We start from the raw sequence: 13,056 nt of genomic DNA on the forward strand, positions 1-13,056 counted from the left end.
GTCCAAGACATCATTATTTCCTGCCCTGCCCACTATGGTGGCTTCCTCACTGGTCTCTCTGCTGCCCCCTGTAGGTCCCTCCCCACACAGCAGCCAGAGGGATCTGAAGCCATCAAATGGATCGTGTCCTGTGATGACTTCCAATTTCCAATACAATGACATCAACTCCTCCCTGTGGCCTGACAAGCTCTGCATGATCGGGCCCCTACTATCTCCAATACCCCTACCCGCCCCCCGAAAGGCTTCTTGGCCATTCCTCAGACTCGCTGCCTAGGCCCTCTCTACGTGGTGTTTTCTCTGCCCGGAATGTCCCTCCCCCAGACTTTCAAATGGCAGAAACTTGCTTGGTATTCGGGTCTCAGCACAAATGTTGCCTTAGTGGGGCCTTCTCTAGCCACCTAATCTGAAATACCACCCTGTTTTCTGTCTTTTCTATGGCACATATCACCATCTGGAATGTTTTCTTACTTATCTGATTTTTTTGGGGGGGGGGTCAGTCTCCCCACCAGACTATAAACTTGATAAGAGCAGAGACTCATCAACTCTGTTACAGGCAATATCCCCAGCTTCTAGAACAGAAGGACCTAGTAGATGCTCAATAAACAATGTGAAAGAAAGAACTGTACATGTAGAAACTGCTGAATTGGTATATGTTTTGTTGTATATGTTCTCAACAATAATAAATAAAATTTAAAAAATGAAAAAGAGAAAGGAATGAAGGAAGGACACAGAGACGAGCTGAGAACTCCTTCTGGAAAATTTTGCCCACTTCATAACCTTGCCTGCATTGCATGTGCCCAGGAACCAGGACTTCAGGATAATTCTTCTTTCCTCAAAGGGCTGTCCCAGGGGCCTCCCAGGCTGTCCTGGCCCTGGCTGTTCCTCACATACCTGGAGAAAGGTTTGTTCCAGCTTGATGGTGTTGGTGAGACCAGCCTTAGCAGCCACCAGCCGGGCACTGATGTGGAAACGATGCTCCTCCATCCCCAAGACAAATGTGCTCTCAGCTTCACCTTTGGAGTACCATAGCTGTGTCAGAAGAAAAAAGAGTAAGAACTTTCCTCATCAGGTCTCTGATGGCACATTCAGATGAACTCTGATGTAACAAAGGTCTTGAGCTTCAGTTCGGACCGCTAGATGTGGCCATGACAACAACATACCCCCCCCCCCCCCGCCCCCAACATGCTCTCATCCTCTAAAATTAACTTGAAGATAGCTACTGGCCTGAGGCCAGCAGGCAAAAAAATCTGGTTGTACTACCACTGCAGACAGCAGGGGGCGGTTTGGCACAGAGAACAAAGTACAGGTGTTGGCATCCACCAGACCAGGGCTCCAATTCTGACTACCACGTATGGGGTGAATGAACACTGGGCTAGTTACTGAACCAACTGATCTTCAGCTTCCTAATCTGAAAAATGGGGGTAACAATACCTACTTTATTAACGAGCTCTTAGGAGAATCAGAAGAAATAAAGTGTTAACTTCCAGGCTGGCTGAATAGGAGAATCACTTGGGGGAACTTTGCTAAAAATAAAGATTCTGGGCTGCCACCTAAGACTTGTAAAAACAGAACCTCTGCGGAACAGAGCCAAGAATTGGTATTTTGAAAGAGCTCATTTTAAAGACACGGCAGTATCCACGTTGTACCCTTGTCAAAAAATGTTCAACCAAATCTAATCGTGAGGAAACAATCTGACGAATCCAAATTGAGGACATTCTGTAAAATAACTGCCTGGAAGGGTGGTTAAGCACTTGACTACTAGCAGAAAGGTTTGCAGTTCGAATCCACCCAGACTTGCCTCTGGAGACAGGCCTGGTAATCTGCTTGCAAAAAGTCACAGCCTTCCATGGAGCAGTTCTACTCTGCACACATGGGGTTGCCACAAGCCAGAATCAACTCGACAACTAACAACAAGAATAACAATGATATATGTGCTGAAATGTCTATGAGTCAGAATCGACTCGACAGCAGTGGGTTTGGTTTTTTGGTTTATACTGACATCTGCAACTTACTCTGAAATGCATCAAAACAATAAGGTGGATGGAGAGGCATGCGATAAAGCAAGTAAAATAAAATACTAATGGCTTGTATTTGTAATGTAATTATTTAATTGAATAAAAGTTAATTCAAAGACAATTCTCTTAATTTTTCTATGTTTGAAATGTTTCATAATAAAATGTTGAGAAAAAAAGGTGGGGGTGGAAGAAAACTGTTCTAGATCAGGGGTTGATAAACTAGAGCCCTTGGATCAAATTTGGCCCACAGCTTGGCTTTGTAAATAAAGTTTTATTGGAACACAGTCACGCCCATTTTATTTACATACTATCTGCTCTGGCTGCTTTTGCACTACAATGGCACAGTTGACCCTACGACCCACAAAGCTGATGATATTTACTATCTGGCCCTTTACAAGTTTGCAGGCCTCTGTTCTAGATTAAAGAAACTAAAGAAACATGGCAACTCAATGCCATGGGTGGTCCTGAATTGCATCCTGAATTCCAATAAATAAAACAAACAGACAATACTGGTACAACTGGGAGACTTTATGATGGACTGTCTCTTAGATGACAGTATTGTTCTAGTATTGAATTTCCTGCATTTTGCGACTGTACTGTACTGCTTATGTCCTTGTTCTAGGAGATATTACTGAATGATTTAGAAGAGGTAGGGTGTCTCCAGAAACACCTCTGTATCAACTCTCAATGATACAGAAGAAATATGTCTGCATGTATGAATATATACAAAGATATATATATAGTGTATGTATATGTGTGTGTGTGTGTGTATATATATATGTATATATATATATATATGTATATATAACCTATTGCTTTTCAGTCAGCTGTGACTCATGGTGACCCCATGTGTGTCAGAGTAGAACTGTGCTCCATAGGATTTGCAATAGCTGATTTTTCAGAAGTAGATCACCAGGCCTTTCTTACAAGGCACCTCTGGGTAGACTTGGACTGTCAACCTTTTGATTAGCAGCTGAGTGCATTAACTGTTTGCAGCACCCAAAACCCATTGCCGTCAGGTTGATTCCGACTCACGGTGAGCCTACAGGGCAGAGCAGAACTGCCTTGTAGAGTTTCCAAGGCTGTAAATCTTTATGGAAGCAGACTGCCACATCTTTCTCCCACAGAGTGGCTGGTGGGCTCAAACTGTTGACCTTTTGGTTAGCAGCCAAGTACTTGTAACCACTGCACCACCAGGCCTCCTTTGCATCACCCAGAGACTCCATATATATAACACATATAAGTACAAATAGGGCAAGAAGTAGCAACGTATTAACAGTTGGTGAATGTTCACTGTCCCGTGATAACTTTTCTGTAGGTTTGAAATTAGTCACACTAAAAATTGGGGAAAAACTAGGAAGTTTCCTGAGTGACTGTGCTGCTGCAGCCACGTACAGGGAGCTCCAGAATCATGTGAGAACATGAGGTCCAGGGCCTGGCGCACAGTAGGTGCACTGCAAACCAGGGCTTCTGGGCCAGGGTGTGGGGGGGTGGTGTTCAACAAAGCTTGGCTGCAGTGGGATATTAATGTGAGTCATCAGCAGGGGTAATCACTCATTCATATAGTCATGCGTTCACTCACTCAGTGCCTTTCCCTGAGCACCTACTATGTGCTGGGCCCTGGGCCACCTGCCGAGCATTCCTCCAGGAGCTCCTGGCTTGGGGAACCACAGTGACGACATAGAGGGAGAGAAGGAATTCTGGCCCGGGGCCCAACCGGCCCTCCTGCCCAGCCCTGAACCCCCACAGCCACAAGTAGGGCTGACACGTGACTGAAGTGCAGGAGGACCTGCCTCATGGGGATTCCAGAGGCCAGGTGGGAACGGGTCTTAAGGACAAGGGTGAGGGGCCATGCAGGGCACCTGGGAGTAAGCTGGATCAGCTCAAAGGGCTGTGTCATCTGTCCCAGCTGCTAGGAGTGTACCAGGCCAGGGAGGCAGTACCAGGCGCCAGGCACTGGGCAGGTAGGCCTCCCCAGCTCCCCGGTGCTTGTGGGCCCGGCTGGGGACCCCGGGGGGTAGTGCAAGAATAGAAAGCTGGAGCCAGGGGTTTCCAATGGCAGCCCACTGGGCCTGCAGTAGGCCTGGACAGATGGGGATGTGTTAGCACAGTCCCACGGGCTGGGCCTGCCACAGCTCGGGCTGGGCATCTGGGATCATTGAGGTACTCAGGGGTGGCTGGGGCACTGTTACCTTTGCTGAAGCTGAGGCTCTGCCAGGGACACGGCCCAGAAGCCATGTCAGGTGATGCCGGGCTGAGAGATGCAGCTCTTTGCTGGAAGGAGGGAAAGAGAAGGACTGAGGCCTGGCACCAGGGTGCCTTCTCAGGGCCCCAGGGTGGGTCAGGACTAGGACAGCCTCCCGGACTGAGAATGTATAAGATTCAGAGGTTCCGACCAGCTGGCAGCCCAGCAAAGCCATTTGCACACCCAGGGCGTGAGAGCCCCATGGCGCAGTGGTTTCGGCTGGACTCTGGAGCTGGTGGCCTCTGCTCTGGCTCCTTGGCCAAGTTTCTCTGTCACCTGTCTCTGGGGCTCAGTTTCCCCATCTGTTGTTCTTGGTTGTTTTTGAGTTGCTTCCAACTCACAGAGACCCCATTTGACAGAGCAGATCTGCTCCACAGGGTTTTCTTGCTATAATCTTAACGGAAGCAGATGGCCAGGCCTTTTCTTCTGTGGTACCACTGGGTAGGTTTGAACCACTAACCTTTAGGCTGAGTGCAAACCGTTTGTGCCACTTTTTTTTTTTTAAGGACCTTTCCTTATCTGTGTTAGTTGTTGTTAGGTGCCATCCAGTCAGTTATGACTCACGTACAACAGAATAAAACGTTGCCTGGTCCTGTGCCATCCTCACAATTGTTGCTACGTTTGAGCCCACTGTGGCAGCCACAGTGTCAATCCACCTTATCGAGCGTCTTCCTCTTTTTTTACTGATCCTCTACTTTACCAAGCACGATGTCCTTCCCAAGGAACTGATCCCTCCTGATAACATGACCAAAGTACATGAGACAAAGTCTTACCATCCTCACTTCTAATGAGCATTCTGTCTGTGCTTCTTCCAAGATAGATTTGTTCATTCTTCTGGCAGTCCATGGCACATTCAGTATTCTTCACCAGCACCATAATTCAAAGACACCAATTCTTCTTTGATCTTCCTTATTCATTGTCCACCTTTTACATGCATATGAAGTGACTGAAAATACCACATTTTGGGTCAGGCACACTTTAGTCCTCAAAGTGACTTCTTTGCTTTTTTAATACTTTAAGGAGGTCTGTTGCAGCAGATTTTCCCAATGCAATACACCATTTGATTTCTTGACTGCTACTTCCATGGGCGTTGATTGTGGATCCAAGTAAAATGATATCCGTGACAACTTCAATCTCGTCTCCGTTTATCTCAATGCTGCTTACTGGTCCAGTTGTGAGGATTTTTGTTTTCTTTATGTTGAGGTGCAATCCATACCGAAGGCTGTAGTCTTTGATCTTCATCAATAACTGCTTCAAGTCCTCTTCACTTTCAGCAAGCAAGGTTGTGTCTTCTGCATATCACAAGTTGTTAATGAGTCTTCCTCCAATCCTGATGCCCTATTCTTCATATAGTCCAGCTTCTCAGCTTATTTAATCAGCATACAGACTGAATAAGTATGGTAAAAGGATACACCCTGCATACACTTTTTCTGTGTAAAAGGATAACAGTGGTACTGGGTTGCTTGTCATCTGTGTGCTCACCAAAGGACCCCTGTGGGTCTGGCCAGTGGGCATCCCAGTAGGACTGGGAGGTAGAATAAACTCAGGCTCCCTCCCTGCAACCTCTCCATACAGTTCCCCTCCCCTTACCCCTCTAAGCCTAGGGTGGTAACGGCTCCCCACTGTGGTTAGCCCCAGGTGCTGCCCCATCCCGATGGGTCCTCTACACCAGGGCTTCTTAACCTTGGCACTACTGATATCTTGGACCAGATAATTCTCTGTTGTGGGGGCCGTCTCTCATTGCAGGACGTTTAGCTGCATCCCTGGCCTCTACCCACTAGATATAAGTAGCAACCTCCAGTTGTAACAAACATGTCTCTAGATGTTGCCAAATGTGCCCTGAGAGGCAAACTCACCCACAGGTGAGCACCGCCATCAACAAAAACACCATCTTTCAACAAGGGGCTCACTTGTCTCCCTCAATGACTTGGTCTGGGTGCTCATCCGGGTCCTGTGGAAGCCCAGCCAGTGGTCTACCCTGATTCAGCCCAACTGTGAGAGCACTGAGCACTATGCCAGGCACCCAGTAGGGGCTCCAGACTCAAAACTCGTTGTGCTTATTGATGGGCATTCGAGGCCTGCTATCATTTGGTTTGTGGGACCAAGGACTCCTGATTGATGTCCTGCCCCCAGAGGTGAAGTTATTAGCTACGTGACCCTGGGTAAGTCACTCTGCCTGTCTGAGCTTCCTTTTCTACTTCCATGCAGGGGGACTGGGAGGAGTCAAGGAGGCCTTGTGTCTGGTGTCAGCACACAGTAGGAGTGCAGCTAACGGCTACTCCACCCCCTGCTCTCAGAAGCCCCTAGGGCACCCCTCACCTGCGTGCCTGGTTCTGGCCATGAACGTCGAGGACCAGGCAGGCTTGAGAATCACACGTCAGTTGCAGGGAGGAGCCCATCTCTTCCGCTGCCCAGAGTTTCCGGAGCACGAGCTAAGTAGGGAGCAGGAAGAGGCAGCAGGCTGAGAGGTGTGGGGGCCTGGGGGGCCTGCAAACCCTCGCACGGCAGGCAGGGATGCCAGCCACGTCCTGTAGCCCCAGCGTGCCTCGCTCCCCCAGCCCACAGCAGCATGGAGGCCACAGACGTCCAGGAGGCCTGGCCCCGCTATGCACCCTCCTGGGTGGTAAGGACCGTGGGCAGGGCAGGGCTGGCAGTGCCTATCGTGCCCCCATCCCCAGCAGACTTACAGTCCAGATACCAGCAGAGACTCAGCTCAGTGCAGATCTCCCCCATCCCAGCCTGGAGGCCAGGAATACCCATTGCAATCGAGTGGATTCTGACACCTAGCAACCCTATAGGACAGGATAGAACTGCCCCACGGGGTTTCCAAGGCTGTGGTCTTCACGGAAGCAGACTGCCACATCTTTCTCCCATGGAGAGAAAGCAGCCGTTCAGTTAACAGCCAAGCGCTGAACCACTGCATCGCCAGGACTCACTGAGGCCAGGAATAGGGGGTATCAATGCAGTTGGGAGAGAAAAGGGGTCTAGTCTGCTCCATCATGGGGATGACCTCTTTACGCAAAGTGACGGAATAGGGAGTTAGATCCTCCACACGAAGGTGACATCCTGGCCCGCCTGGACCTCTGGGGACCGTCCCCCAGGTGGAGTGGACTAAGGGTCAGGGGACTGTTCAATAATCCAAAACAGGGGGCCATCAAAAGGCATCAATGTGTGCTTCCAGAATGTGCTCTGCAACTTTTGGAGGCAGAGTGCCCACCCAGGCACAGCCAGCTCCTGCCAAGTTGACGGTGGTTGGGTAGGGCCTGACGCCATGCAGTGGGGCCACAATGATCACCCTCAGAGGCAGAAGAGCACTGTGGGGAAGGGCCAGCTCCAGGTCTGAGTCCCCGTTTTGCTACCTACTAGTTATGTGGCCTTGAGCAAGCCACCCAAATGCTCCTGTGGGCACCAGAGATGACGATGATCATGGTAATCTTGGTCACGATCACAGTCATCATCACAGCAGCAAATGCTTCTGAAGCACCTGCTGCACCAGACGCTGTCCGGAGTGTGCGGCTGGCTTTATCTCATTCGACCTCACCATCCCTGTGTTACTGGTACAATTATTATCCCATTTTTCAGATGGGGAGACTGAGGGCACAGACAGTGCAAGGAATTTGCCCAAGGTCATATAGTCAACAACTGGCAGAGCTGGGATTCGAACTCTGGGAATTGCATTTGTAATGACTGGGCTGACCTGCCTCTTGCTGGAGTGTTTACAGGATGAAACGAATGAATACCTACAAAACCCCAAGGACGGTATGGAGCACACAGCACGTGCTCTAGACACAGAAGCTGATTAAAGTCTAGAACAACAGAAAGGACACAGGCCCGGGAGCCCAGACTCTGGGAAGCCAGTCCACACCTGCCCCAGGGTGGGACTATAGAGGCTGCTCTGTAGATGTTAGTTACAATGGTTGTCATTGTTAATAAGGCCTTTGCAAACCGTAAAGTGCTGGAGCAACACAAGGCATGATCACCCCCATCGATCCTCCCCTTGGTGGGTCCCCTACACACCAGGAACTGGATGGGAGATGACAGAATTTGGAGGAGGCCCCACCCCACGCCCAGCCACCCCGGCCCACTCCTCACCTGGCTGGCCAAGGGCAGGCCCAGCGTCCTGAGGGCAGACACTGTGTGGCTGGCGTTCACCACCAGCTCCAGTGTGCCATTGAGCGGCCTGTCCACCAGGGCTGCCATGTCCACACTGACCCTGTTGTCCCCACCATGGAGGGCCACACTGGCCCAGGTCTGGGTCTCTAGAGGCAGAGAAGGTGGTAGGATTGGGTTCACCTCCCCTCCCAGTTCAAGGACACACCAGAGACTATAAAGAGGCCACGCCCTGTGGCCTGTGGGTATAGGCAGGAAAGGCTGCTGTGGGTTGAATACCCACTCCCATTGAGTCAATTCCAACTCATGGCAACCCTATAGGACAGACAGAACTGCCCCATAGGGTCTCCAAAGCTGTAATCTTTTCGGAAGCAGATTGGCACATCTTTCTCCTGCAGAATGGCTGGTGGGTTTGAACCATCCACTTTTGGTTAGCAGCCAAGAGTTTTAATCACTGTGCCACCAGGACTCCTTGTGGGTTGAATGGTGGCCTCCAAAAGATATAGTCTGAGTACTATTTCCCAGTACCTGTGAATGTCACCTTATTTAAAATCAGGTCTTTGCAGATGTGATTCAGTGAGGGATTTTAAGATGATATCATCCTGGATTAAGCAGGTGGGACCTGAAGCCAATGAACGTCCTTAGAAGAGACAGTAGCGGGGATGAGAGACAGACGCACAGGGAGAAGCCACCTGAAGACACAGGCAGAGGCTGGGGGGAAGCACGCACAAGCCAAGCAATGCCAAGGAACGCTGGCCGTCACAGAAGCTGGGAGAGTGGCCGGGGCAAGGTTCTCCCTCGCAGCCTCCAGAAGGAACCAACCCTGTTGGCACCTTGATTTCGGACTCTGGCTCCGGAGTCGAGAGAGAATGAATGTCTGTGATTTTCAGATGCCCCGTCACAGGAACTTGTTATGGTGGCCCCGGCATGCTGCCACACCAGGGATGACTGCCATATCTAGGCCACTGCGTCCCCAACCATCCCTTCCTAGAAGCAGTCCATGAGGTAAGCTCTCACCAAGGACCAGCCCTGTCTGATCCAGGCCCCCATTCACCCCACAGGAGACCCAGGGTAGAAGGACCCAGGGGGCTGGAGGAGCCACACGGGGTCCTGATCATTCAAGAGCTAGGTCTCTGCAATCTACATGGGGGCTTAGGGTGGCTCTAGGTTCAAGTCCTAGCCTAATCATTGGCCAGCTCTGTGGCCTTGGACGAGTGGCTCAGCCTCTCTGGGCTTCCCTTCCTCGTCTGCAGAATAAGGATGATGTTAATAACACCTACCTCATAGGTTTGTTCACGCATTCATTTAAGAGACGTTTAATTGAACACTTACTATGTTCATTCAGCAAGACTAAACTCATTCCAGCCCTCATTCAGCATAAATTCTAGTGTGTGGTGGGTGGAAGACAGACGATGAAAAATAAATATAGCTGATAAGTAAGTTGGAGCCTGGATGGTGCAGTTTGCACTCAGCTGCTAACCTAAAGGTTGGCAGTTCAAACCCATCCAGTGACATCTTGGAAGAAAGGCCTGGCAACCTGCTTCCGTAAAAATTACAGCCAAGAAAACCCTACAGAGCACAGTTCTACCCTATAATTCATGGGATCACCATGAGTTGGAATTCGCTTCACACATGTTTTTTTTTCTTTGGTTTGCTAAGTCAGTTCCATGGTATGTGAGAATGACAAAGCCGGGAACAGGAGTGGGGAGAGCTAGAGGGAGGTGAGGGTGCAAATTCAATAGGGTGGGCAAGAAAGAACTCAAGAGGAGATGGCATTTGAAGAGTACCTGGAGAAACTGAGGGGGTGAGCCAGCCACGTGAGTGGGACAAGAACATTCCAGGCAGAGGGAACGGCCTGTGCAAAGGCCCCACGGTGGAAGCCAGGCTGGTGCATATGAAGAACAGCCAGAAGCAGACTGAGTAGGGGTGGGGTTAGGAGATGCGGTCAGAGAGGTGAAGGGCTTGAATGGTGAGGGCCTCCTACACCCCAGTAAGGATTCGCCTTTTACTCTGTATAAGTGAAACTGTTGGGCAAGTTTAATGAGCTCATGTGCATACAGCCTGCCTGGTGTGTATGCAGTAGGCACTCAATCAATGCTGGCTGTTATTACTGTTGTTATCGTCCCTGTCCTCCATACCAGGAGTCAGATCCTTGAAAGGCGAGGCCATCCTGGTTAGTCCAGGAGCTCAGGGCCACCCAGGCCTGATGGGGTTCCCTACTTGCCTGGATCCAGGTCCCAGCAGCTCCCCAGCCGTGCACTGGGGCCCTTACCGTGCACCTGCAGCTTGGTGTGGAGTTGGGCTTTGTTTGGGACCCCGGCCCTCAATAGGACCTCACTGTTGTGTTCACTCCAGCCAGAGAGCTCCAGGCGCCCATCATGGTAACCACAGCCCACGGAGTAGTTGAGCGATGTGGGTCCCACCGAGACAAATGAAGAATGCTCAAAGCTGGAGCCGTCATTGTGAACATCCACGGAGACCTGGAATGACAGCAAGGAGATGCTGGTCACCTTGTGCGGTAAAAGCCAGTCTCAGCCAAGCTCACACAGCTCCTGCAAACCTTCTGCATTGCTGGGGGCGGGGTGGGGGGGTACTAAGACTCCTTCGGAGGAGCAGGTTTCAGACACCATGGGCGTTGCCCTTTGGCTAACTACACAGCACAGTTTTGCTGAGTGGGGCATGCAAGCTGAAGGAATGAGCTGAATTGCTCACACCTAAAGAGAAAATGAAGGAGCCCTGGTGGCACAATGGTTAAGTGCTCAGCTGCTAACTGAAAGGTTGGTGGTTTGAATCCACTCAGTGGCTCTGTGGGAGAAAAGACCTAGCAATCTGCTCCCGTAAAAATTACAGCCTAGGAAACCCTATGGGGGAGTTCTACGCTGTCCTATAGGTTGCTATGAGTCAGAATTGACACAACGGCACACAACAACATAGAGAAAATGTTGAGGAACTGATCAGGACGTGGGATAGATGAGAAGGATGCTTGGGATGGGGTAGGAGACTTTGGGTAGAGGAAAATGTTCTGGGTGGGGAGAAACAGACGTTGGCAAGCTATACCTACAGGCCAAATCTGGCCCTCCACCTGCTTTTTGTAAATAAAGTTTTATCAGAACACAGTCATGCTTATTTGTGTACATACAGCTGCTTCTGTGCTACAACAGCACAGATGAGGAGTTGCAACAGAGACTGTATGGCCCACAAAGCTTAACATATTTACTATCCGGCCCTTTAGATAAAAAGTTTGCCATCCTTGGTGTGAAATATAACTGCCACCCTGAACCTCCAAAACATATGCTGAATGAAATAAGCCAGACACAAAAGGACACATACTATATATGGTCCCATTCACATGAAATATTTAGAATATGTAAATGGACAAAGACCAAAGTTATAAATGGTTACCAGTGGCTGTGAGGGGAGGGGATGGGGAGCTATTGCTGAATGGGTACTGAGTTTGGGGTGATGAAAAAGCTCTGGAAATATATAGCGGCGATGGTTTCACAACATGGAAAGCGTGAGTGAGGCCACGGAATTGTACACCTGAAAATGGTTAAGTGGCGCAAATTTTCTGTTGTATTTTACCACGATTAAAAAAATTGAAAAAAGAAAAAAAGTTCTTGAATGGATGGAAGAATGACCACACTGATTCCCACCATCACTGGCGCTTGCCGAGGCCAATCTGTAGGCCCATCTTGTCCCCCACCCACAGCGTGTACAGTGTGGGGATACCGTGTTGGAGTGTGTAGTTGAGAGACATGTGCTGTGGCCGCTGAGCGAAGGTAACTTCCTCGGACACCTGTGGGGGGCGGATGACTGTGGGACTTGGGCCACTGGGCTCAGCCATTGCCACAGCTCCCCAACCCCAAGGACTCTGCCAGCTGAGCCCCACACCTGTCTGCCGTCCACTTCAACAGGCAGAGTGCGCTTGTAGCTGGGCCCGGGCCACTTGGTGGCCAGGTCCAGCAAGGTGCGGACTGGGAGGGTCATGGGGCTGGGCTGGGGCAGGCTGTGTGTCAGCAGCACGCGGGGTACCTGCTGGTCGTACACTGGAGCAAGGGAAGTGAAGACTCAGGGGCCTGCGAGGTGGACAGAGCAGAAAGCAAACCACCCACAAAGTGAAATCACGGCTCTCTTTTTTTCCCTCTGTTGGCCATGGTGTCATGGAAAAACCGCTGGACAGACTGTTAAAAATGTAGTGAATGTGTTTGGGGTGTCTGATATGAAGAGTCACGTGACAGGTGCAACATTCAAGTGGGAATTCTGCCCCCAGGGGCAGAACGTCAGAGAGCAAGGCTTCAGTGTAGCATGGGGAGGGGCCCCCAGAATGTTGTTTGGCCAGAGAAAACCATCAGATAAGGAATTAGGAGACTTGCAGGATGACAAGTGCTGACCTGCAGGTGGAGCTGCTTCTCGTTCAGGTAACTCAATGTCACATGCCTGGGTGAGATGCAGCAGGGATTTTTTAAAAATTGGGGGAAGGGGTTGGGTTTAAATTAAGCAGTGGTTAGTGACTCTCCCAAGGAGCTTTGGGAAGGCCAGCTAGTTCAAGTTACAATCAGAAAAGTGAAAGTGAACCTACACATACCCTATGACCCGGCACTTCCACTACTAGGCGTATAACAACACAAATGGGCATGTAAGTTCACTAAATGGCACAGGCAAGAAAGTTCCAAACAGCTCTATCGG

The 13,056-nt window shown here is 50.1% G+C and overlaps 1 protein-coding gene across 1 annotated transcript in view; it reads right to left on the reverse strand.

Annotated features, from left to right (window-relative positions):
• The window catches only part of LOC126087495 (uncharacterized), a 153,667-nt gene that overhangs the window by 31,194 nt on the left and 109,417 nt on the right, over positions 1-13,056 (reverse strand). Inside the window, exons 48-52 of the mRNA XM_049905028.1 lie at positions 10,643-10,850; positions 8,353-8,519; positions 6,580-6,692; positions 4,208-4,289; positions 892-1,029 (exon numbers count right to left, since the gene is read on the reverse strand). Of these exons, the coding sequence (XP_049760985.1) occupies positions 892-1,029; positions 4,208-4,289; positions 6,580-6,692; positions 8,353-8,519; positions 10,643-10,850 (708 nt within the window). The remainder of the gene's footprint in view (positions 1-891; positions 1,030-4,207; positions 4,290-6,579; positions 6,693-8,352; positions 8,520-10,642; positions 10,851-13,056) is intronic.

The sequence above is a fragment of the Elephas maximus genome, chromosome 12 (genome assembly GCF_024166365.1).
Source record: "Elephas maximus indicus isolate mEleMax1 chromosome 12, mEleMax1 primary haplotype, whole genome shotgun sequence".
NCBI lineage: Eukaryota > Metazoa > Chordata > Mammalia > Proboscidea > Elephantidae > Elephas > Elephas maximus.